General features: G+C 40.9%; 1 protein-coding gene across 1 annotated transcript in view; it reads right to left on the bottom strand.

Moving 5' to 3' along the window:
- The window catches only part of LOC126335013 (serine protease snake-like), an 84,425-nt gene extending 62,412 nt beyond the window's left edge, over positions 1 to 22,013 (bottom strand). The window contains exon 1 of the mRNA XM_049997844.1: positions 21,831 to 22,013. Within this exon, the coding sequence (XP_049853801.1) occupies positions 21,831 to 21,927 (97 nt within the window). The 5' untranslated portion in view covers positions 21,928 to 22,013. The remainder of the gene's footprint in view (positions 1 to 21,830) is intronic.
- Between the last annotated feature and the right edge of the window lie 5,461 nt (positions 22,014 to 27,474).

The raw sequence follows: 27,474 nt of genomic DNA, 5'->3' as shown, positions 1-27,474 counted from the left end.
ATGCTAGTAACCGCCAAAAAGTCTGGCCTTTTACAGAAAGACGTCGTATATCCACCGGACAAAGTAGAGTTTTGTTTCCTACACATTCAGCCCAGTCAGTGAATGTGGAACGAAGGAAACCTATATAAATGTAATACCTACATTATTTAATGTATTAAATACGCAATCACAACTGTAGCTTAAGGGAAAACGACATACACGTGATAATAAATTGTTGTTGTTGTTGTGGTCTTCAGTCCTGAGACTGGTTTGATTCAGCTCTCCATGCTACTCTATCCTGTGCAAGCTTTTTCAACTCCCAGTACCTACTGCAGCCTACATTCTTCTGAATCTGCTTAGCGTATTCATCTCTTAGTCTCCCTCATTTTTTTACCCTCCACGCTGCCCTCCAGTACTGAATTGGTGATCCCTTGATGCCTCATAACATGTCCTACCAACTGATCCCTTCTTCTAGTCAAGTTGTGCCACAAACTCCTCTTCTCCCCAATTCTGTTCAATACCTCCTCATTAGTTATGTGATCTACCCATCTAATCTTCAGTATACTTCTGTAACACCACATTTTGAAAGCTTCTATTCTCTTCTTGTCCAAACTACTTATCGTACATGTTTCACTTCCATATATGGCTACACTACATACAAATACTTTCAGAAATGACTTCCTGACACTTAAATCAACAAATTTCTCTTCTTCAGAAACGCTTTCCTTGCCATTGCCAGTCTATATTTTATTCCTCTATATTTCGACCATCATCAGTTATTTTGCTCCCAAATAGCAAAACTCCCTTACTACTTTAAGTGTCTCATATCCTAATCTAATTCCCTCAGCATCACCTGACTTAATTCGACTACATTCTATTATACTCGTTTTGCTTTTGTTGATGTTCATCTTATACTCTCCTTTCAAGACACTGTCCATTCCGTTCAACTGCTCTTCCAAGTCCTTTGCTGTCTCCATGGATTTTAATACCTATTCCGAACTTTTCTTTTGTTTCCTTTACTGCTTGCTTAATATACAGATTAAATAGCATCGGGGAGAGGCTTCAACTCTGTCTCACTCCCTTCCCAACCACTGCTTCCCTTTCATGTCCCTCGACTCTTATAACTGTCATCTGGTTTCTGTACAAATTGTAAATAGCCTTTCGCTTCCTGCATTTTACCCCTCCCACCTTCAGAATTTGAAACAGAGTATTCCAGTCAACATTGTCAAAAGCTTTTTCCAAGTCTTCAAATGCTAGAAACGTAGGTTTGCCTTTCCTTAATCCTACTTCTAAGATAAGTCGTAGGGGCAGTATTGCCTCACGTGTTCCAACATTTCTACAGAATCCAAACTGATCTTCCCCGAGGTCGGCTTCTACCAGTTTTTCCATTCGTCTGTAAAGAATTCGCGTTAGTATTTTGCAGCTGTGACTTATTAAATTGATAGTTCGGTAATTTTCACATCTGTCAACACCTGCTTTCTTTGGGATTGGAATTATTATATTCTTCTTGAAACCTGAGGGAATTTCGCCTGTCTCATACATCTTGCTCACCATATGGTAGAGTTTTGTCAGGACTGGCTCTCCCAAGGCTATCAGTAGTTCTAATGGAATGTTGTCTACTCGCGGGGCCTTGTTTCGACTTAGGTCTTTCAGAAATCGTTAAAAGCCATAGAACTGTTTCCATACACAGGAGAAAAGAATTCTACAATTGCTGCAAAATCTAAGCCACAAATGGCAAGAATCTTCAACACATTCTATTTCGAAGCAAAAGCAATTACAAACAATGTTCGTGTAGCAGAAAATCAAATGAAGTGTAAGAAAGGGCGAATAAATGGACTCCACAAAAATGTTAAGTGCCGAGGGAAATGACAATGATATTAACAACAGGCAACAGAAATATGTTTCTCACGCATGAAATGTGTTTATATTCTGTTGCTCTCAGCGGAATAAACTGCAGATATAGACATATTCGGTAAGATTTCTTCTTTTCTCACTGAATCAGTGTGATTCTTTTTTTTCGTGTATTTTACAATAACTTATGTGTCTTGATAACTTACTAACGCATGGAAAGCTAAAACCAATATTCCGTTAATGAAGCAGAAATTTTTTAAATACGAGCAGTATCCTTACGACACAAGTGACTGCTTTCTCGCCACTTGGAGCGCTAGTTTTTCGCTTCAGCTGTCAACAACTTTCACACCAGATGAAGTGACTGTTACAAACAGTTGTAAGTGAAAAACAGTTGCTTACATACACTTTCTTCTGTTAACATTTTCTTGTTTGTATTATCTATGTGGAAACTATGCTGTACACTAATATTTCAGAGGAACAAAATCTCTCAAGGAGTATTCGGCACCGCATATGACAATCACAAAGTCCACTCAACGATTTGAAACATTAACTATACTAGCATTGTTCGCCAAAAAGATGCCTTGATCCAAAAGTAAACAAAAGTTGGGTGAGTCATTATCACAAAGACGTGATATACACACACACATGACATTACATGTGGTACTAATCTGGATTTCTCTTTTAGACTGAAAGTTTTAACTTCGCTGTGATGAAGATGTCAATGGACTAACCTTACCAGTGATACAAAAGCCTTAAACAATATGATAGTTTCGTGTCCTACCCAAAGCGTTAACAGAGAAGTGTTTATGTAATTTGAAGGCTTTTGTACTTGATTTAGATGGACTATCATACAACATTACAGTAATTTATGGGCTCATAATAATAATTGCGTTTAAAATATCTGTATAAATGTATGTAAAGCAGTCCTCAATATATCAGTAACGTGTGGTATGGTCTTGTTGTATTAATTTTTCGGGAAAAGCTTCAATCGAGTAACACATTTCTCAATATTTACTACATAGTGATAATTAAGTTTACCACGAATGATACAACAAATGTTGACTACTGTTCAATATTTGAGTATACTTCAACAATGGGGTCAAACACGTGTTACAAAAATAGCTATCACATGCTTTCTGCCTGTCAGGCGAAAATTCTTAAGCACGACTGAAATGTAACTGGGACCATCTTTTTCCCTTTAAAAGGAGCTAGCCATTTCAGTATCCTCCACAGTCTAACATAACAGTCGCGACACTTCACCTCGATTTTGTTGCCTACCGCGCCAGCAGCACCCCAAGAGGCCAGAAACTTAAACTGTGAGTTCGGCGCGATCATGAACGCGAATAATGGTTGGTTACTTTGATTTCTACAATTGTTTTTACAAGCGGGAGAGTTTGTAGCGCAATAAATTGCAGCAACAACTGGAATAAGACACCACAGCTGTCTTTTTTTAGGTTCACTAAGGATCATGAGAGGTATTATACCATCATGTTACTAAACTGTATCGTCAGGATTCACTTGCAAACTACATGTGTATTGATGATTAATGTTTCGTTTTAGGAGCAGAAAATGGCTAGTTAATAGCAGACGAGAAGACCTTATGAAAAAAGACCCAGTTTACCTGTGTAATAATATTAGGTTTTGTTCGCTACATTTCGAACAAAACCAGTTCATGAATGCAGACAACAATAAACTCGTGTGGAATGCAGTACCCACACTGTTTGACATCCCAAACAAGCCACCTCAACTGACTATGAAGAGGAAACTGCCACAAAGATTCAACAATCCATCTAAAGCTGTAAAACAGTCCTGTGACACAGAAGCAGCCAGTTTAGCTCTCCATGTATCAGTCCCAGACTCGTGTGAATCGTCAACACAGACGTGCTTTGAAGATAAAGTGGTTAGATTAAGTGGTTATTCGTGTCGTACAGAAGCGTAATGTTTGGTATGTATTTCATTCTCGTCTGTTGTTAGTCACTTAATTTTCCTTGCTTCCTTCGTGTGATGACATTATTTTGTTAGCACCTTGTTCACTGACAGATTGTATGAAAATTATTCAAATATTTGGTTTTGCGTGAAATGTAATGTAATAAGCTCATCATAACGTTTTTAACCTATTTCACCCACTATTTGGCAGTTTTTTGTCCCACTTAAATTAATATAAAGATGAAGGTCGTACTTATGGCGCCAGGCGACAATGACAAACACAGTAGGCCTACCGAACGATACCTGAGCTGTCGATCGCTTCTCCGCATGTAGAGGTACATGTCTGTGCTTGTTACGTGTGAATCTGTGTGTTTATATTCTTTTGATATCAACGAGGTAAACTGCAATTCTGTCCAACGTCACAAGTGTTTCTTCACGAATGTGTTGTAGCTTGCCACTCGACCCATGGTTTTTGTCCATACTTACGCTTATTTTAGAAACATATATGCCTTCTGATACTACACAAACCCTTGGAGGCAAGAAAATAACTCAAATATTCCGTAAATTACGTAGGAAATGGGTGGAAAAACAAACATGCTTACGACGCGTCTGATGTTCACCTTACTCGCCGCGAGGAGCGCTAATGTCGCTCCATCTGTCAAACGGTAACAACTTTTACAGCAGTGAGTGTCGCGACTGTATGTTAAACTGTGGTATCTTCGCTAATTTGTTTAGTGCATATAGACAACTGAGGGATCAAAATGAGGAAAAGTAAACGAATTTTAAAGCTACCGGTATACAGTCATATTCCATTCGAGCATGGTTCCGCGTCAGCTGTTCTGTCATTGCAGGCAGGCGCGTACAGCAGCTAGTCACGTGATACTAATTTCCGGGGATTCTGGTCCGAAACATGAACGCAGCCACGCGTTTTACTGGCCCGACACACTCCCCAGGTCGTGGAGCTCCTGAATTGTGGACAGAGTAACTCGTGTGGCACACGTGTGAACACCCCGTGGAAACAGGAAAGCAGAAGCCATTACGGTATCGCGTGCGTCACTCGCTAACGACCAAGAGAACTGGGCACTCTCGACACCGCTATAAGCAGACACAGTTCTGGAATTCCCGACCCCAGTGCACTGCGACAGATTCTGCTATTCTGGACGTCTGGCAACTTTCGTGGACAACGGGGATGTGCTATCGAAAGTTGTGCGAAGCCGTCTAACGGCTAGTCTACATCGCAATTTCCCTTGTTGACCGCGCCGTCTGATGATAGTATAATACCAGTAAACATGCACCTCCGCTTCTTTGACGAATGCTGCCATGTGTTTAATACCTTCAGGCGTCTGATTACTTCACAAATGAGTTAATGTGTCAAATACGTGACGTTAAGGGAGTAAACGAGAAAAATTTTAATACGTATTTGAAATAATGTTTATAGTTTTTTGGAAGCCGCTGAGGGCTCTCTCACTGTCAACTACTGGATGGATGTCGACCGCGCTGTAATTAATGCTCTCTCAAGGCGTACACACAATTTCTAGCTTTAATATTTGGCTTAACCTTATACATTTAATGTAAGTTTATAGTCGTACCTCTGAATGAGCTGATTATGACACCGTTTTAAATTCTTGAATTTCGGTCAGTAATTGAATGAAATACTGATAACGAAATTAGTTTTGCCCTTGTAGCCGTTAGCTAGGCGACGTGCAACTGTTACCAGATGACGGTTTTAGACCTTTCGAAATGTGGTTAGAGAACAACACTTTTCAGAGGGACCGAATCCACAGAAGCATGGGAAAAACCGACCGCTTAAAACCGATACCGGTATTTTAGGTCTGAATAACCGGTATTTTCGGTATTTGTTTGGTCTCTGGTATAATCGTTTTTTTTCTTTTTACTAATAACCGTCGATAAAACCGAAATATCAATAAGCAACAACAGCAGTGCTTAATTTTTTTGTTTTTAAATAAACCTTTTTTTTATTCGTACAATTTACATTCCTTCGAAATATTGCGTTATAATAGAAAACGTGAAAAGCAATCAGTGTTATTTTAATAATAATGCCGACAAACAAGCAAGATACACATGGCATAATAAGTGGTACAGCGTCGCCGAGAATGTATCGGTTACCTTGTGGCATGGCCTATTAGATGATACTCGTGTACATGCGGTGTGCAAGATTTGCCCTCGTATTCTCTGACTACCGTCGTCTGACAACGGAATGGCACTATGCCGAATCTGGAAGTATTTTGCAAAGTGCGGTATCAGTGAAGTACATCAATTTGCTTTAATAGGTTAAAAACGGGAGGAACCAGGACACACTTGCGACATCATATGAGAAGAAAACGATACAAATAGGAAGTAGCTGATCTGCAGCCTGTGGCTACATAATATACCTTTATCTGCTTATACTCTTCGAAAACTGTCAAATTAGCATGAAAAATATTGTTTTTCAGACTCATTGTCATCCTTGTACAGTGACTGTTCGTAACCTCTTACTGATGATCCTAGATTGCGACATAGTTCTTGAGCGGAGTTTCAAAAATTTACAATCAGTAGGAGAATACATTTGGTTTTTTGCAGTATTCAACCACTTATCACCTTTCGGGAAAAGCAGCGAACGGTGAACAGGGTATTCAACCACTTATCGCCTTTCGAGAAAAGCAGCGAGCGGTGAACAGACTATTCTTTTATATGCCTACTTAAATTAACATTTTGATTCTATATATTTTGTAAGTGAAGGAGCCAATTTTTTTCAATCTTTGTTGGATTTCTGGGTTTATTATAGGAAATAATAATAAAAAAACAGAAAATAGTTTATTTCAGAAAACGTTTATTTCGGGCTATTTTAACAGTCACGTTAAACTGGCGTTGAAAAAAAAAACCGATATAACCGAATGTTGGTTGTATGAGCGATAACCGCCATCCCTAATCCATAGAAATGTCACAAAAGATGGAATCCTTGCAGTTTTGCGCGTGAAGTCAGATTTCTGCGTTCTCAGGGGAAGATTAATGAAAATCAAAGGGAACTTAGGTTGGTATTGGGGGAATGAAAATATGACTTCTGTGACGTCATTAATGTAACCAAGCGTTACGAGTTTCCATATTCTACATTTACATCTACACTCCAATACTGTCACATGCATGACTGACGGTACTTATTGTTGCATTATGTGCTAGCGTTTCTTGGTTCCATTTGCGTGTGACGAGCAAGAAGAATAACTGATTAAATGTCTCGGCGTGCTGTGATTAGCTCAAACTGGTTTCCACGGTCCCTACGGGAGCTACAGGCAGAGGGCTGAAGCATATTCCTAGACTTAATACTGGTTCTTTCATGCGATGAATCGCGTCAAGCGTCGGCCAATTCAGAGTTTTCAATATCTCTTTCACATCCTCCCGTGATTAAAACAAATTTATGATCATTCGGGCTGCCAGTCTTTGAATATGTTCAATATCAACTGCGAATAACAGCTTACAATGAATTAAACGGTCTAAAAGTTTAATAGAGAACAGAATACAACTGCACGTTTTCTTGCTGGAACTTGTTATTTCGGGGTTTTGGCGTTAATGCATAATTATGAATAGACTAACACTTTTAGTTAATAATTTGAGTATTTTGTTTCATTCTGAAATTAAATATTGTAACTGACGATAATAATTTCTCACAATATGAAATGGTGGGTGCTCTGTTGTTCTAGCCTCCGTAAATCCACCGTTCCTCATAAAAATAATGGCAAATGACACAAAACAGTATGACTATATTTAAGAACGATTGAATATGAGAATATTTAACAAATAACGAGTAAGAAATGTCATAAAAGGCGAACAATATATAAATAAAAAAAAGATCGCCTTGTTGCATCAGAGATGTAATTTATGAAAGAATCCACTGCAGACAAATTTAGGCAAAAAAGATTCGTAATTTGTGTTAATAAGTCAGTTCTATAATCGAGTATGATAAAATTAATTTTAATAATTATTTTAAACAAAGTAAGAAACGTGTTGATTGATGAAAGATTATAAATACGATAGGGACTATAACCGCGTCAGGTAGTGTGTTTGATAGGCTAATTATTATTTTAGGCTCAATTTTTTCGTCAGCTAGAGTATTTTGCTCAGTTGTTGTTTGGATTTGTTAGAAAGTGTTATGATGGGATGTTGTAATATAAGTTTTAAGTTATTTGTAGTAGAAATGTTTTTATTTCAGTCTTTTGGTCATGCACCATTTTCCCTTGACTAGAGTAAGTTAACTACGCATTATTTGTTTTGATTTTATGAAGTTCTGCTCTGCAAATGATTTTAATGCATTAGATTAGCAGTTGTATGAATTTTGCTAGAAAGTGTATATAGAAAACCTATGCAACCAGTTTTCTGATTTTTACATATTTTTCAAATTTGTGTATACAGTTGCTGCAAACGCCAACTATGTTCAAAGTTTTTGTGTTTGGATCAGTATAAATGGCACAATCTAAGGAAATACTTGGCACTCCAGCAGGGGACTGGAAGCGATAGACACATCTCATGTTTGCCATTACCTGTGATGGAGAGGTACATGATCCAGAGGTGGAAACACAGTTCCCAGGATAACGCGAATGGCATCCTCCGACCGATAGTGCAACCATATCGGCAGCATATTGGCGAGGCATTCGTCTTCATGGACGTCGATTTGCACCTCCATCGTGCACATCTCGCGAATGACTTCCTTCAGGATAACGACATTGCTCGACTAGCGTGGCCAGCATGTTCTCCAGACATGAATCCTATCGAACATGCCTGGGATATATTGAAAAGGGAGTTTTATTGACGATGTAATCCACCAACCACTCTGAGGGATCTATGCTGAATCGCTGTTGAGGAATGGGATAATTTGGACCGACAGTGCCTTGATGAGCTTGTTGATAGTATGCCACGACGAATACAGGCATGCATCCGTGCAAGAGAACGTGCTACTGGGTACTAGAGGTACCGGTGTGTACAGCAGTCAGGGATATCACCTCTGTATGTTGGTACAACATGCAATGTGCGTTTTTCATGAGCAATAAAAAGGGCGGAAATGATATTTATGTTTATCTCTATTCCAGTTTTCTGTGCAGGTTCCGGAATTCTAGGAACCGATGTGTGTAGATAATCAGGAAGAAGTAATACGATTGGCTTGGAAATTAGGTGAGAAGAATGTTTACTGACCGATGCTGTGGAAGGAACGATAAATGGAAGAAGGAAAGACAGATGATATTAAGTGGTGGATAGTATGAGGGTGGATAGCAATTATGAGAAAACGTAGGGGGGCAGCAAGTGGCAGGAGTGCATGGAGAGCTACAAGACCTGCCATAGGTCCAAACACGATGATGATGTAACATGTATGTTACGAATTAATATAAACGATACTACTTGTACTTATGCGATATCGCATTCAGAAGTGAAACTCGCTGGCCACTTGGAGCGCTGCTGTCGCATAGTATAACAAAAATGAGCATGGAGTTCGTGAATGTGTGTCATTTTTTAGTGTGGACGCTTCCAGTGTAGTCAGACAAGTCTGAACAACGAAGAACAAAGTAGAGTCCACGCAGAATACCGTGGCCGATAGATGCGCAGTCGGCAGGCCGCGTATGGAGAGCAGTAATGGTGAGGGTTACGGGCAGACGCTGTAGGGGAAAAGACGAGTGCAGGATGGGAGGTGCCGTTCTAAACTGAAGCTTACGCTCACATTTTAAGTGGAGCTCCGATGCGCCCGCTCTTGCATGGTGACCATTCAAAAAGATCTGCCACCTCTGCGTTGATTAACATGTAAAAAGAATTCCGCTGAAAATGCAGCAATCTATTTTCGCTCTGCTTGTTAACCATTTGTAACTTCCATAGAAGAGCCATGAGTGGCAAATTTTGAGTAAAACCTAGACATTTCTCTTGCTGCCACATTAAAATTTGTATGTTTTTGCCAGAGCACAGCGGAGTTTACATGTTGTGCAGACGCGATTGCGAGAGAATTTTCAAACAGTGGTTTGTTAAGAATGAGATTTTCACTCTACAGCGGAGTGTGCGCCGATATGAAACTTCCTGGCATATTAAAACTGTGTGCCGGACCGAGACTCGAAATCGAGACCTTTGCCATTCACGGCGAAGTGCTCCACCAACTGAGCTACCCAAGCACGACTCAGACTCCGTCTTCACAGCTTTACTTCTGCCAGTACCTCGCCTCCTTCCTTCCAATCTTTACAGAAGCTCTCCTGCGAACCTTGCAGAACTAGCACTCCCGAAAGAAAGGACGTTGAAGAGACATGGCTTAGCCACAGTCTGGGGTATGTTCGAGTCTCGATCCGGCACACAGTTTAAATCTGCCAGGAAGTTTCATATCGGCGCACACTCCACTGCAGAGTGAAAATCTCATTCTGGAAACATCCCAAAGGGTGTGACTAAGCCATGTCTCTGCAATATCCTTTCTTTCGGGAGTGCTAGTTCTGCAAGGATCGCAGGAGAGCTTCTGTAAAGTTTGAAAGGTACGAGACGCCGTACTGGCAGAAGTAAAGCTGTGAGGACGGGGCCTGAGTCGTGCTTGGGTAGCTCAGTTGGTAGAGCACTTGCCCGCGAATGGCAAAGGTCCCGAGTTCGAGTCTGGGTCCAGTTTTAATCTGCCAGGAAGTTTCAGTGGTTTAGTAAGTGAGGAACTGAGGAAAAGTAAGGTCAGTAGCTTATAAAAAAAGGCACATCCTCAGTACAAAATAAACATGTAATCTCTTCAGTTATGTTGTTCGAAAACCCATAGCATTTCTCAACTCACCAGATATCAATGGCCCTCAAAAATTACGCTCTTTCGTCGAAAAAGTCTGTTGTTAGTGGAATAACATGGAAGATAATGAAGTTTTCAATAATAACCATATGGTAAAATACTCTCTTCTTTGTGTGCTATACTTTAGTCGGCCGCGGTGGCCAAGCGGTTCTAGGCGCTTCAGTCCGGAGCTGCGCGACTGCTACACAGGTTCAAATCCTGTCTCGGGCATGGATGTGTGTGATGTCCTTAGGTTAGTTAGGTTTAAGTAGTTCTAAGTTCTAGGCGACTCATGAGCTCAGATGTCAAGTCGCATAGTGCTCAGAGCCATTTGAACCATTTTGTAATATACTTTGCCAAAATCTCATCTCGATATCTGAAACCGTTTACGAAATATAATGAATGTTGCGCATATTTTATTCTGGCTTATCGCTGGTACGGAACGATCGTAAATGAGTATCAGATTGGTGACAGAGATCTCCACCCAAGTCTGAAAAAAATTCGATATGTCAGCTAAATTTCATACGCAGCAAAATATTATATAATATGCACCAAATGCATAATCACAGCGGCCCCAATTTTCATTGCAAACTTTTTCAAATTTCGTGCAGTTTTTTACTTCCATGTAAATATCACAATAACTATGACCATTAAGGAAACGATGGATGCATCATCATGAAGCTGAAATGATTTTTTTACCGAATACTTTCTGTAAAACTATTTGAGAAAGATTATTAGACGTGCGCCTCGATTCTGTCATCTCTGACTGGCCGAAAGATGGCGAACACTGTCGGCCTCTGGACGGAAGTTGGTCACTGCGCATCAGCCACCTTATACTGTCCACACAGGGTAAGGTGGCTAATGCGCAGTGGCCAACTTCCAGACCACCTCTGAAGACCCAGTAATCGTAACAGAAGTGCAAGCCCAGCTGGTCTAAGATCTGTGTATCATAATCGAGACGATATCGTCAGAGACAGCAAAGGACTTGGAAGAGCAGTTGAACGGAATGGACAGTGTCTTGAAAGGAGGGTATAAGATGAAGGTCAACAAAAGCAAAACGATGATGATGGAATGTAGTGAAATTAAGTTGGGTGATGCTGAGGGAATTAGATTAGGAAATGAGACACTTAAAGTAGTAGTTTTGCTATTTGGGGAGCAAAATAACTGATGATGGTCGAAGTAGAGAGGATATAAAATGTAGACTGACAATGGCAAGGAAAGCGTTTCTGAAGAAGAGAAATTTGTTAACATCGAGTATAGATTTAAGTGTCAGGAAGTCGTTTCTGAAAGTATTTGTATGGAGTGTAGCGATGTATGGAAGTGAAACATGGACAATAAATAGTTTGGACAAGAAGAGAATAGAAGCTTTCGAAATGTGGTGCTACAGAAGAATGCTGAAGATTAGATGGGTAGATCACATAACTAACGAGGAGGTATTGAATAGGATTGGGGAGAAGAGAAGTTTGTGGCACAACGTGACGAGAAGAAGGGATCGGTTGGTAGGACATGTTCTGACGCATCAAGGGATCACCAATTTAGTATTGGAGGGTAGCGTGGTGGGTAAAAATCGTAGAGGGAGACCAAGAGATGAATACACTAAGCAGATCCAGAAGGATGTAGGTTCAGGTAGGTACTGGGAGTTGAAGAGGCTTGCACAGGATAGAGTGGCATGGAGAGCTGCATGAAATCAGTCTCAGGACTGAAAACCACAACAACAACAACAACAACATCAAAAAAAGCGAGAATCAGGTAAGAATCAGTTTGTAACATCTTGCACATTTTGAACATAAAGTACGGCACCTGCTCGCACCCATTCAAATTGCCCTCTGAATCAACCAGCAGCAGAAATGTTGCAGCTGTGTCAGTACAGACCAAGTAACATCTTTATCCATCTTTGGCCATGAACGAGTACTGAGTGTAAGAATGCGAGACTCTAGAGCAAAGATAGCAATGGAACCATGTGGACTCAACTGGCAAGGCGATGCTGAGTGTCCTTTGGGACTATCATCGTCAATTTTTCCATGTTTGGGGAGCGCTGCCGCTCTGCAACTGTATTTTGAATTAATGAATACCTGGTCCAGTTGCTACAATTTTTATTTTGGCCCAAGACTTGTTGCGGTGTTCATATTGCAGCCATTTTCTAATGGATCTGAAAATTGTGGTATGGTGAAGCATTACTTGTTGCTTGGAGATCCACTACAAAATGGTTTCGCCATAATCCCCACAACCAGTCGTGGACCAAGATAAACAACATTGTAATAAATGGAGTGGTTATTCATTATTTTTTTGTGACACTATGATGTGATGCTAACACATTGATTTTTAGAGGTAACCTGTCACAGGATCTTACTGTCCCAGTCTCCTAGAGAAATTACAGGAGGATGTAAAGATGGAATGTAACGGAGAGTTGTCCGAGGGTGTGTTTTTCGTCCTCAAAAATGTCCAGCTCATTCTGCACAGGCAGTCACACATGCTGCACCTTGAGCCATCATTTTTTTGCCTGAACCCAGTTTCTCTTGATAAGGCAATCACTGACTTGTTCTTGTTTCCCCAGATGAAGAAACAATTGCACGGCAGACGTTTCCAGGACAACGAGTTGATTTTCGATATGGATCTTTTCCCGAACAGCTGAAATGCAGGATTCTTTAACCAGGATCAGAATAACAAAGTGACCGACAGCTATGTGTTTACAGGACAGCTGTCATAGCAACAAGCAATCAGAGCACAGTTTGGTCACATCCTCTGCCCTGCGCACAATTGTCACATCGCTCTGCTACTCAACTGTAGACAACAATTACGGTGTATTAACATAACTGTTGTGATTGTTCTTTCCTTTGTTTCTTTGTGCGGTTTCTTTCTTTTACGAAATGTGTGAAGCCAACTGAGAAATTGCTTAGTGAACACTATTATGACCAGGCAAAGCAAACTCTATACTTCACGTTAACAACGAACATATGAACGTACTCAGTTCGGTGATCACAGATGCTGCTACCATATTGCGCTTACGTTTAATAGCCAACTGACAATATCCCTCCTTCCCAATGCTCAACAATCAAGCACTTTGTTATTCTGATCCATGCTTTATACAACAAAGGTCACCAACAAACCTTCAATCTTTGGGAAAAAATGTGTCTCACTGAAGGGTGAATGTGCAGAGAAGGATTAACACCACCACCAAGTTTAAGGGTCACAGCTTGATTTTTCAGATGAGAAATTTTATGACTACCTCTCATACAGCTTCCATATCAGAGCTTACATGTCCTACTATGAAATTGTCAATATGAACAAAGTTTTCATTGATGTATGAACATGAAAGTCTAAGGACATGTAACGGAAGCAATGGTTCACAAGGGAGTGGGACAGGGTTTTAGCATGTACACAATGTTATTCAATCTGGATATTGAAGAAGATTAAAAAATCCAAGAAGAAATTTGGAAAGAAGATTAAGGTTCAAGGAGAAGAATAAGCACGAAGTTTGCTGATGAACTCGTAATCCTATCAGAGGCACGAAAGTACTCTGAAGAGCACTTGAATGGAATGGGTAGTGTCTTGAAAAGGGGTTATAAGATGGACATCGACAGAAGCAAAGCAGTTCTAATGAAATGTAATCGAATTAACTCAGGTAATGCTAAAGGAATGGCATTAGGAGAGGGGACGCTAAAAGAAATGGATGAGTCTTGCTGTTTGGGTAGTAAAATACCTTAGTGATTGCCACAGTAGAGAAGGTATAAAATGCATACTGACAATAGCAAGAAAGGCTTTCCTGAAAAGATAAATATCAAACACAAGGAAGTCTTTTCTGCAGGTATTTATTTGTAGTGTAGCCATGACAGAAGTGAAAAGTGGGAAATAAATAGTTGAGATAAATAGAAGCTTTTGGAATGTGGTGCTATAGCTGAATGTTTAGGATTACATGGATAGATCGAGTAATTAATGGTAAGGTACTGAATCGAATTGGGAGAAAAAGATTTATGGCAAAACTGACTAAAATAACGACTCGTTTGACGGGACGCATCGTGAGCCATCAAGGAATCATCAAGGCGTGAATATTGTCAGCAGGCTCAAATGGATGCCGGGTGCTGTAGTTTTTCGGAGATGAAGAGGCTTGCACAGGATAGAGTGATGCGAAAAGCTGCATAGGACCGGATCAGAACAACAACAAAGGTGAAAACACCGTCATTAAACAGGAATTGTGTTTTCACTGGCTTATATTTCTTTTCTCTTTTCTTCAAGCATCAGATATAGCTTTTTCTCCCATGAATTTCTTTTGCAAGTGAAATGATCAACAGCCGTCTCCCATCATACTGGTATTACGGTGACCCTGGTATTGTCTTTACATCGCTTTGATGTCTCCTCCTCACCGGTATCAACCCAGCTTTCGGAAAAAGTCAAGGTTACTGTTCAAAGGATGGATCTTGAGACTCGTGATTCAGTGTAACTTCTTGGATTTTTCCAATTTGTTGCCTGCACAGAACAATAGTATGGACCCTTTTTGCAGGCTAAAAACACAGTAACAACGTCCTTGATTGATAACTAGTCCTTTTTCTCATTCATGTTTTATTCAAAGCTGGAATCTAACATTTATCTAATGTCAGGTACAACAAACACGCCATCTTTGAATTTCGCTTGTGATAGGTGAGGTAACCTCCCAGAGACATGTGCGTAATTCTCCATCTTTGGGCCACTCATGATATTTTTCATTAGTCCAAAGTTAGAAGGTGGTAGTAGAAATGTTTTCAGATCCACGAGTTTCTTGCGGCGCAAAACTTTTTCTCCACGATTCAACAATTTACTAGCAGGCCAGTTTATTGTAGACCAATTTTGACTCGTTGCCGTAGTGTATCACTCACACAAGAAAAAGAAAAGTCGCCATAATGCTCTCTTTAAAAGGCCTGAGTGTTAAGCGATGGCGGGTGACAAGCCAGTTTTGTTTCCATATTAGGATACAGCACACTATAAAACGACATAAGATGTTACTCACATTAAAAACGTTACTCATCGTTAGTCTTGTACAACGTGCACACTGTCTTCGGTCGATACTCATGGAGAACATTATTTCAACGTTTCTTGCAGATTAGCGAATGTTTATTGCGTTGACGATACGTTACGATGCAGTGCAGTTGCAGTTAAATGTAAGTCGCTCTTGACTGATGCATCTTCTTCTAATACCCAGAGATACGAGAGTTTCAAGAGGAAGTGCGTGTTGCTCGAATGATGTCGGACTGCGTATCTGCGCAGCATTTTGTGGTCGTTTCAGAGCCATTAGCTCAGTAAACTTCCTCTATTTTCCTTTGTGAAGTAATTTAAATTATCAGTATGTTATTCCGCTATGGTCAGAGAAAGCGAGGAAAAAAAGAAGGAAATATTACGTTCGGAGAAAAATTTCGTAAGGAATGTGTCTCATGAACCTGGATGGTAACATTTCTCGTGGTGCAACTTTGTATATTGTGTTTTAAAAATTGGTTGCGTTGTAATTATAACTTAATTACTTGTCCTTTCTCCCATGAATTTCTTTTCCAAGTGAAATGATCGAAAGCCGCAAGAGTTGTCTCTCAGCATCCATTGACCCTGGGAATTGTCTTGACATCACTTTGATGTCTCCTCCTCGCTGGCATCGTCCCAACATTCGGAAAAAAATTAAAGTCACTGTTAAATGGATGGATCTTGAGCCTCGTTATACAATGTAACTTCTTGAACTTTTCCAGTTCGCTGCCTGCACAAAGAAAGTATGGATCCTTTCTGCAGGCTAAGAACATGGTAACAACCTCCTTGCCTTTATTGGTTCCAGTAGTTCACAAATAAATATACGAGGTGTGTGAGAAAAGTACTGAGACAGATTTTTTCCTAAGAAAGTTTTTTTTCTCCAAACAATAACAATGTCCCCTACAAGATAGTTTCCTTCGGCAGCTATACACTGGCGGAGTCGTCGTTCTCGTCTTTGTAGCAGCGATGAAAGTCTTCAACTGGTATGCCCTTTAACATGTCGCTCGCATTCTTTTGAATGTTCCTAAAAGTCCCAAAATGACGTCCTTTTGAGAGGTTTCTCAATTTCGGAAAAGAAAAGAGTCAAGGATTTATCAGATGAATAGGGGGGGCTGTGGAACAACAGAAATGCCTTTTGAGGTCAAATATTCCGTGGTGGAAGTCCCCGTGTGGCGTGGCGCACTGTCATGATGCAGAGTCCACTTCTCTGCAATTCCAGTCTCACTCTATTCATCCTTTACCTCAGCTTTTCAGGGACATATTTATAGAATACGCACCAGCCTTATCGTTAAACGTCAGTCTGATCTCACAAGAGCACACACACATTCGACGTTTCCTTTCTTCTTTGACGTTGAAGGTCTCCCTGAGTGAAGTACATTTTCGACGTGTTTTGATTTGTGCCAGCGGAAAACTTGTGCTCTTGATACTTTTCGTACGTCACACTCACGGATAATGTTACTTAAAAACCGTCTTGATTGCAATTTTTTTTATTTATATGACCGGTTTCGGTTCATTCAGAACCATCTTCAGATCGTCACATGTGACGTAGCATGTGAAAATTGCTGGATTTGGACGGGTTACTCCTGTAACTGAAATATCAGATCTGAAGATGGTTCTGAATGAACCGAAACCGGTCATATAAATAAAAAAAATTGCAATCAAGACGGTTTTTAAGTAACATTATAAAATCACTGATTGCTGTTATCCCATAAGACATTATGTCTGTTTTTGCACACTCACGGATTCCAAAAGTTTAACACAAGACTTGGCATAACATTGCTCTAAATTCCGCTGTTCCATTGTCATAACACGCAACAAAAACGGACTTCGTTTCAATGCTCAAGTGATGCCTGTGTGGAGCTGAAACTCGGGCTGAGCGCCTGGAAGGGATGAACACACCAGTCTACACAAGTACAACAACACAGTGTTGCGAGACCGTTCACAGTGTTGTCAGTCTGTTTACTTTTCTCACACACCTTGTAAGGTTGCATCTTTAATAATTTCCAAGCCGCCATCTAATCATTATATGTTCAAATGTGTGTGAAATCTTATGGGACTTAACTGCTATGGTCATCAGTCCCTAAGCTTACACACTACTTAACCTAAATTATCCTGAGGACAAACACACGCACCCATGCCCGAGGGAGGACTCGAACCTCCGCCGGGACCAGGCGCACAGTCCATGACTGCAGCGCCTAAGACCGCTAGGCTAATCCCGCACGGCTAATCATTATAGTGGGAGAGAAAAACAAAGAGGCATAAAATTTATTAAAAATTCCCTATGAAGCTGTGGGTTGAGCTTTACTCAGTATTTTCGCTTGCGGTTTTCTTTAGTTGGTTTCTTCGAGAGCGTTATTCGTGCAGCTTGCTAGCGTTTAAACAGAGATCCTACGAGCTATTTTTGAGGAGCGCTTCACTTCATACAGCTGAAGGAGATTCTGTGTGGGGGTTTTGTAAGAAGCACAATCCGTGAAAGTGCAGTGGTGAAGGCAATGGACTCTTCGAGAACTGCTATCAGATGTCAATCGGGTCATTCCGATGTGAGTCGGCTTCCTCCTCCCACCACGCATGTATTTCCATGTTTGTATGGAATAGGCGATTGACTACTTACGTCTTCTCAATTGTGATGCAGGCTGCTTCGCTTGCTATCCACGAACGTTTGTACGTTTCGTGCGTAGCATAATTAATCTTCTACCCTTCCAACCATACAGATTTCGACCTCTCACCGTTTCCTTAAATTGCTTATTCAAATGTCAGGACGGCTTCTTCAGCAAATGCACGGAAAGTTTCTTAACCCGTGTTCTAGAATGTGAACATGTACCAACCCTGTGATGACTCCGTTGCTATTACCTAGGTGGACAGTAATAGTTTCTTCATTGCCATCTTATTCACTAACCACAATGCCTTTTTAAATTTGACTGTTATCATGAAATTCTACCTGCAGATAAGGTATTTACACTACATGATCGAAAGTATCCAGACACCCCCAAAAGCGTACGTTTTTCATATTAGGTGCATTGTGGTGCACCTACTGCTAGGTACTCCATATCAGCGACCTCAGTAGTCATTAGACATCGAGAGAGAGCAGAATGGGTTGCTCCGCGGAACTCACGGACTTCGAACGTGGTCAGGTGATTGGTTGTCACTTGTGTCATACGTCTGTACGCTGAATTTCCACACGCCTAAAAATACCTAGGTCCACTGTTTCTGACGTGATGGTGAAGTGGAAACGTGAAGGGTCACGTACAGCACAAAAGCATACAGGCCGGTTTCGTATGTTGACTGACAGAGACCACCGACAGTTGAACAGGGTCTAATGTGTAATAGGCAGACATTTATCCAGACCACCACACAGGAATTACACACTGCATCAGGTTCCATTGCTAGTACTACGAGGTGAGAAAACTTGGCTGTCATGGTCGAGCGGCTGTTCATATGCCATATATCACGCCGGTAAATGCCAAACAACGCCTCGCTTGGTGTAAGCAGCGTAAACATTGGACGATTTAACAATGGAAAAATGTTGTTTGGAGGGACGAATCATGGTACACAATGTAGCGATTCGATGGCAGGTTGGGGGTGTGGCGAATGCCCAGTGAACGTCATCTGTCAGCGTGTGTAGTGCCAAGAGTAAAATTATGAGGCGGTCGTGTTTTTCATGGTGGGGGCTTGCAGCCCTTGTTGTTTTGCGTGGCACTATCAAAGTACAGCCCTACATTAATGTTTTAAGCACCTTCCTGCTTCCCACTGTTGTAGAGCAATTCGGTGGATGGCAATTGCATCTTTCCACAAGAGAGCACCTGTTCATAATGCACAGTCTGTGGCGGAGTGATTACACGACAATAACATCCCTGTAATGGACTGGCCTACACAGAGTTCTGACTTGAATCTTATAGAACCCCTCTGGGATGTTTTGGAACGCAGACTTCGTACCAGGCTTGTCCTCAGCTCGGCACTCCGTGAAGAATGGGCTGCCACTCCCCAAGAAACCTTCCAGCACCTGATTGAACGTATGCCTGCGAGAGTGAAAGCTATCATCAAGGCTAAGGGTGGGCCAACACGATATTAAATTCCAGCATTACCGATGGAGGGCGTCAAAAACTTTTAAGCCATTTTCAGCCAGGTTTCAGGATACTTTTGATCACAAAGTTTATTTCCTGATATATGTGCCCATACCTCTTTCTTTAGCCAAACGCGAAATGCTTCAAAATATCACGCAGCAGTTACGAATTCAATGTTTAAATGCCTCAAGTAATTTAGTAGATAAACAGTGATAGAATAAATACATATCAATATTCAGTTTTTCAATCAGATTCACCACTGCTGGTTATGCGTTCAGGAAATATAACAAGTTGCCTTAACAGTACCGGAAGTTGTAGTCTTTTCTGATGTGCCTGATCGCCTGGTTATGATCTCAACAATCGCATGATATCCCATTGAGAAACAATGCCCGCGCATCGCCTGTGTCTGGTATGAATTTTTCCCTTTGAATTCAGCTGTTTATTTCCATAACAATGCCGAAGACGAAGCCGGTTAGGCCGTGTAAAAAATTTAAGCTTCCAAGTCATTGCAATTAAAAGATACGACCCTTTATGTCACATATTTTGATACAAACTCACTCCTGTAGAGCACTTCCCGTTGACTTAGAACTGTGAAATTTCGCAAGAAGCAAGGTTTTACAGAGCAAGTAGAAGAATAAATCCGAAAATTGTTAATTCGTAGCTATACAATTACAGTAGCAAATGCGAAAATAAACCAAAAAAGTAAACTTAAAGCTTAAAATTAAAACATTTTCGAAAGTCTTAAAATTTCCGGCATCGCTATCGATAAACGGCAAAAATTCTCTAGGTTTAAGACAACTATGGGTATATATACTTAATGAAGTTTGTGTGGAATCCTCAGAGAATTTTTACCGACAGATGGACGAAACCTTTAAATTGTACGTTTGGTGCTTGCAATTCGCCGTATCCAAAGCAATCGGTTAGATGTCCGTCATTTATATGTTTTAAAAATATATTAAAACTGCGACAGAACAAACAGTACGCAATTGAAATGCTGAAACTTCATGAAAGAACGAATCTTTTGGAGCACTTAAGGCATAATCTTAGCGAGAACAATATAAGAGGCTGCACGTGTGACGTTACGGAGTCTGTTGTAATAAATGGGACTCTGAGTGTTAATGTTAAAGCGTCACTGTTGTGTATGAAGGAACGGTGTTTGTCGCGATGTGTAGAATATATTGTGTAAATTTTCTAAAGTCGGTTTCTGTGTCTGCATATGCACTTCAAATGCTGCTTTGACGGCGATGAATTCCCAGTACTGCGATGCCGTTCCTGCCGGCCACCACAAATATATGTGAAAACAGTGAAATATAAAGGCCGCAACACGGGCACAACTGCCCTCAAAAACGAACACAAGTATTAAATAAGACCAGTTGATTGTAGTTTTTCCGAACACTGACTCTCAAATGTTTAAAATGCATTACAACCTGACGAGCCTTCTCATATGTCAACCTAACGATTGGAAGTACTGCTTCGAACTTCCTGCTAGTCACCCACAGAAGTAGTCTATTTGCCGAGAAAGCCTACTTTCCCCTTACGGTTGGCGTTGGGGGAAATCCAACGCAGCTTCAAAATGGTATGTAAACTATGACGCTGTACCTGAAGATAAAAAATCAGGAAAGTCGTAATGTTGCTTCAAGAGGACGCTGCAACATGGCTAACACGAGAAGATACAATGTGTGAAATTCACCGAGGTGACCTGCATTTTCACGCACGTATTATGAAAAATTTGTATCATGAGGAATAAAAAACGAGAACTAGTAAACAATTGGATGGGTTAATCTCGGGCACCACGAGAAGTAGAACACATGTCTGAACTATTTTATTTCAAATTGCTAATTATGTCCTCTTATACCTGATTATAGCGTGCACAGCGCATGATGGCGAATGTCTCCAAACATTTCGATTTCTGCATTGACGTATAGAGCTAGGAAGCTATGAATACCGATGCAGTTTCGCTAATTACGTTCTTCGTACGAAATATCTGTTTAGATTAAGGCACTTTGTACGTAGCTACACGCACTGGCCCGTTCATCTGTTTCAGCATCACATTAAACAGCCTTTTTTTTTTTTTTTTTTAGCGAAACACGCTTACGTGTTCCATAGTATTCTAACGCATGTCATTTAGACGTTGTGTACGGCACAGATGCTGGTTACAGCGTGGCGTTCAAACAAGGAACTGATTCGTTCGTCATCTGCATAGTTTCAAGGTCATTGGCCGCAGTCGCAATAGCGAACAGTGGCAGCAACTAATGTTCTGGAACAACACTCACCGTTGTATACGGAGGGCTTGGCGTCTTCGCTGAATACGATAGCGCTGGCCGTGGCACACGCTGCCAGCACTACGAGGGCAATCGTTCCGGAGCCCATCTCTGATGCACAACTGCGAGCCGCCAAACGTCTTCACCTCCTACTGCGGCGCCTGGCGAAGAACTGGACTCGGAAGACAGTTAGTTTACCTGCGGGCGCTAGGCTCCCACCGGCCGGGTCAGGGCCCGTGACGTCATTACGAGCTGCGGCCAATGGCAAGCGCCATCAAGGTTACGGACGCTTGCAGACGCTGGGATGCCCCGACAGCTTCCCGCAGATGGTCATTTCGCTCTGCGGGCTGTCTTCTTTCACCAGCAGTCCAGTATTCTGTCACTTTTGAGTTTTCTTAACTATCGATTTACACCACCTCATTTTTTCTCAACTCCGTCCAACTGACCCTCATTGACACACATGTGTCGACCAAAAAGTAGACAAAATACTGAACATTCGTCCGATATCGTTAACACAAATCTGTTACACAATCTTAGACAATACTCTGGACCCAGACTTAGTGACGTATCTCGAACAGAATGATCCTCTCCGTGCCAACCAGCATGGATTCAGAAATCAAAGCCGGCCAAAGTGGCCGTGCGGTTCTAGGCGCTGTAGTCTGGAACCGCGAGACCGCTACGGTCGCAGGTTTGAATCCTGCCTCGGGCATGGTTGTGTGTGATGTCCTTAGGTTAGTTAGGTTTAACTAGTTCTCAGTTCCAGGGGACTAATGACCTCAGAAGTTGAGTCCCATAGTGCTCAGAGCCATTTGAACCATTTCAGAAATCAAAGGTCATGCGAAACCCATCTCGTGCTATCCGCATTTACGTCTTGAAAGCCATGGACTGAGGCGGCCAGAGAGACGCACTAATTCGTGACCTCCAAAAAGCATTTCACTCTGCACGCCACTGCTTACTCACGAAAACTCGATCATATCATATGTCATGAGAAATTTGCGACAGGAAAGAAGTTTTCTGGATAAGGGAGTATTCAGCATGTTTATTGGGATGGAGAGCCATCGACAGATCAATAGATTGTTTTTTAAAGGGCACCAGTCAAGTTTTGTTCCGATTCGTACTTGTTTCCTGTTTAGTGTTCTCCATACACAACCTTACAAATTACGAAAATGGATGTACGTATGTAAAGGGTGACAGTTATTGAACTATATGAAAAAAATGTAAATTAGTTACAGACCACGGCGGACGCAGACTTTATATTACCAAAATTATATGACTGTACGAAGCATAGCTGGGGACATGTGACGTCATAAACACTGAGATACTTAAAACTCTATACCTTCTTTGCTACTAACTCTATTCGCAACACACTTCGCAGATGGTATCCACATAAGCCACTCGATGTACCTTAAGTAGTACATTGCTGTACGGCACATAGTTTAGGAGTTATGTCGTAATAAACATTGAGCTGCCTGAAAACGAAACAGCAGGGCGAATTTCGATCCAGATAGAGGGGAAATTTGTGTACCATATGACTTACTTTCTGAAAAGAAATAGTGTGGGTGTAAGAACCAGCAACTTCCTATTGGGGTGGGGTGCTAATTTGGAGAGAGAAGGGAAGAGGTGGAGAGACAGAGAGGGGAAGAAGTAGATAAAAGAAATAGGGGGAGGAGGAGATGTATAGAGAGGAAAATGGACAGAAAAACGGAAGAGATGGACAGCTGGGGGGAGGGGGGGGGGGAGAAATGGCGACGGGTAGAGTAAGGAAAGAGGAGGAGATTGTCTGCGGCAGAGGGACGAAGAGATGGGCAGAGAGAGCAGGAGGAGGACATGGAAGAGAGGAATTGAAGAGCAGATGGACCATAGGGAGAGGAGGAGGAGTAGATGAAGGGGAGGAGTGGATGGACAGAGGGGAAGGAGGAGATGGAAAGAGGGGGATGGAGGAGATGGACAGAGAGATGATAATGGTAGTGGTGATGATGATGATGATGATGCTGATGTTTGGCTAGTAGGGTGCTCAACTGCGCGGTTATCAGCGCCCATACAAATTCCCAACCTTTGCTCAGTCCAATATCGCTACTTTCTTGAATGATGATGAAATGATGAGCACAACACAAACATCTAGTCATCTCGAGGCAGGTGAAAATCCCTGACCCCGCCGGGAATCGAACCCAGGACCACGTGCATGGACAGAGAGAGGGGCCGGAGCAGATGGACGGGAAGTGTGAGGTGGAGGAGGTGGACACAGAGAATCAGTGAAGTACATTTCCCTCCCTTTACTATTCATTTATGATGGATCTTACCCTATATATGTCTGATTAGCAATTCATATTGTTTTTAGCACTGTTAATTATCCGTAAGCGTAACGGCTTGTCACCTAAGTTTTTTCATATATACTCCCATTTCATTTAATGCTTGACACTGTAATAGAAACGATTATGTATATATAATTTCATTCGTACTTATTGGTACCACATAAATTGTTAATTTCCAGAATGATTGCATTTAATGAAAACGGCCAAAATGTAATTAATTTTATTGAATTCGTCCATTATGTAATATGTCTATCATATAAATGTTTATGTAATAACTTATAGATTACTGATGTCACATTGGTTGTTGTATGTATGGTATATTTTATAGAGCCTGAAAATGATGTTGTTACAACGTTGAAACTAGTTGCCAAAATAAAATCGACATCTTCAATACAGCTGAAGAAATTTCTTAATTTTTAATATAAATACAAAATTCTCTTTTTACATATTCTTGAATATTACTAGTCAATCTAGGATCATACTGGGATACATTAAGACAAAAGATAGAGAAGATCCAAAGAAGATTGGCGACTTTAGTTACTGGATTATTTAGTAAGTATGGCAGCATTATGGAGATGCTTGAGAAACTGCTGTTGCATATCCCTCAACACATTTCAATGGCATCTAGATAACACCAAGAGCGACACATCGATAACGAAGTCAAATCAAACTTTGTTTGGACCGCCATCTTGTTCCGGCTGCACAGTGGTGCTGATTGTAATAAACAACGCGGTGTAAGAGCTCTTTACAAGATTTTTTTCCACAGGCAGATCATAATGCATTCCAATACAGAAGGCAACTATTTTTAATTTCAATAGAACGAAAAACCAGTCCAAGTTGCAAATATTTGATTTTTCATTCGATGACTAGTGTGAGTTGATGATGGGTCCTACCCTAAACTAGTAATTGAATAAAAATAAAATATTTGCAACTTGGAGTGGTTTTTATGATCAACTGAAGTTGCTGACCCCCGTTACTTCAGCATGTGAGAAGTTCGTAAATACTTTGAGACTGATGTCATATGTTTTTTTTTTATTGGCATTTTTACCTGAAGATGAGGCTATACCTCGAAAAATATTGCAATATTAAAAGTACATTAAGAAAAATTGTAACTGAAAGTGGCCTCTGAAGGCCTGTTATTAAACCGTCTACTATGAGTGAAAAACTGATAATCATACTAGAAGAGCAGAATCGTTTGGTGCAGGATGCATACGAAGATATCAAGTTATTAACTTCTCATGTTGGAGGTTCACAGTCGCGTAAACTATCTTAAAAGATATCGTAGTTACTGTTAGCTGTTGAAATTGTTTATTTTCATTGTAGCAATTTCGGCCTGAACACCATTCTCAAATAGTATACTGCAGACGATTGTGCTTCAGTACGTGCTCAAACTTCAAAAATAGTCTAGCTTGTAAAGACGTACGACGATGAAATGTTTACATGTCCGACGATTTTAAAAATTTGATATATGAGAAAGTCCAGTTTTTTGCAGTACACCAATTGCGAACGGGCCTAAGGCCGAAATCGCAATAATGAGAATAAATAAATTCTACAGTCGATGGTGACCATGATGTCTTTTATAAGACGTATCAAATTATTGTCGTAGTTACATTCTGTTTTAATAATGATTTTTGTAAACAATACGATGGAACATCATACCAACGTTACACAGCAGGAGTGTGATAATATGAGCCGCTGGTTAAGGCTCTGTTCTTGCATTCTGAGTTTTTGGATTCATATCCCCATCCTACTAACCAGGATTATGTTTCCTGTGGTCTCTCAAAGTTCTTAAAAGTAATGCTGGATATTATCTTTGAACAGGGCACAAGTGATATTCTTTCCCGTGCTTTTTCCTTCTGAGCTTATGACCAATCTCTAATGACGTGGTCGCTAAGGATATGACAAACACTGACCTTTCTTCCTTGTCTTTGGTGTATGAAATATTTCAGATCCCAATTTGTCGGCTTATTACACAACGAAAACGTAGGCTTGTTTGGGTAGGCTTTTACGGCAATGAATTAACACTAAAATTCTTATTTGTGTCGGAACTAAGCAGAACATAAATGTGTCGAAGGGAAAGAATGGTTGTCCATTTTACATTATGAATCGTTATTCAAAACTATAGATGAAGACATTGCGGAAGAAAGGAACTGCATGAGCAGGCCTAGATATCAGTATACGCTATCTGATCAGAACTGTCAGGACACCTATTAGTGGACGTTAATATGGGATGGGTCCATCCTCCGCCCTTACGACGGCTTGAATTCTGCCGAGGACGCTTTCAATGAGGTGTCTGAAAAGTAGTGGTGGAATGGCAGCCCATTCGGTCTCAAGAGCCGGAACGAGAGAAGGTAGTCTTGTTGGAAGTTGGCATCTGGAGCGAAATCGATGTTCTATCTTACCCAAAGAGAGTTCCATTGTGTTCAGGTCGGGACTGTGGTCAGGCTGGATCACGTCAGGGATGTTGCTGTCCATAAACCAGTGCCTCACAGACGCTGCTTTATGACAGAGTGCCTTGTCATGCTAATACAAACAATTGTCTCCGAATTGTTTCTCTAATCCATGAACTGTGCTAAGCTATAAAATGTGTTCATATCCTAGCGTGTAATAATGAGACCATTCCCTAACCACGAACAACATCCCAACATCCCTACCAGCTCGTGAGTCCACATCCTGAGGGCTCAAAAATTTTTAGATCCAGTGAAATTTGAGAGTGTGAAAATAATAGCGTCATCTGTACAAGAGTTATACTTATAAACATGTTTATACAACTAAAGCCACTGCCAGTAATAATAACAACAGTAATAATAATAATAATATTAAAAATAATAATAATAGACATTACTTATCTGACAAAAGAAAGATTTTTTTTAAATTTTGTTTTTTGTACATAACTGAGTAAAGTTTAGGGCAATAACGAAATAATGTGAAAGCTTTCGCAATTCTCCATTTCGCATTTTTGCGTAAGTGGGTGTTCTCGTGCTGTTCCATTTCTTCAGACAAATGTACAAGGTGCATAACAGATGTATTAGTTCACGAATTTACTTCGCCGGCCGTTGTGGCCGAACGGTTGTAGGCGCTTCAGTCCGGAACCGCGCTGCTGCTACGAATCCTGCCTGGGGCACGGATGTGAGTGATGTCCTTAGGTTAGTTAGGTTTAAGTAGTTGTAAGTTCTAGGGGACTGATGACGTCAGAAGTTGAGTCCCATAGCGCTCCGATCCATTTTTTTGACTAGAGAAATGTCCCTTATAGGGAGATGATTTACCATTGTATCGCATTCTTTTTAGCTACTAGCAGTTCGGAACTCACAAGTGGTTCATTCCGCTTATTTCCTGAGATTGTT

Source organism: Schistocerca gregaria, chromosome 1, assembly GCF_023897955.1.
Source record: "Schistocerca gregaria isolate iqSchGreg1 chromosome 1, iqSchGreg1.2, whole genome shotgun sequence".
NCBI lineage: Eukaryota > Metazoa > Arthropoda > Insecta > Orthoptera > Acrididae > Schistocerca > Schistocerca gregaria.
Note: the sequence above shows the minus strand (reverse complement) of the source record. Positions and strands in the feature narration are given on the sequence as shown.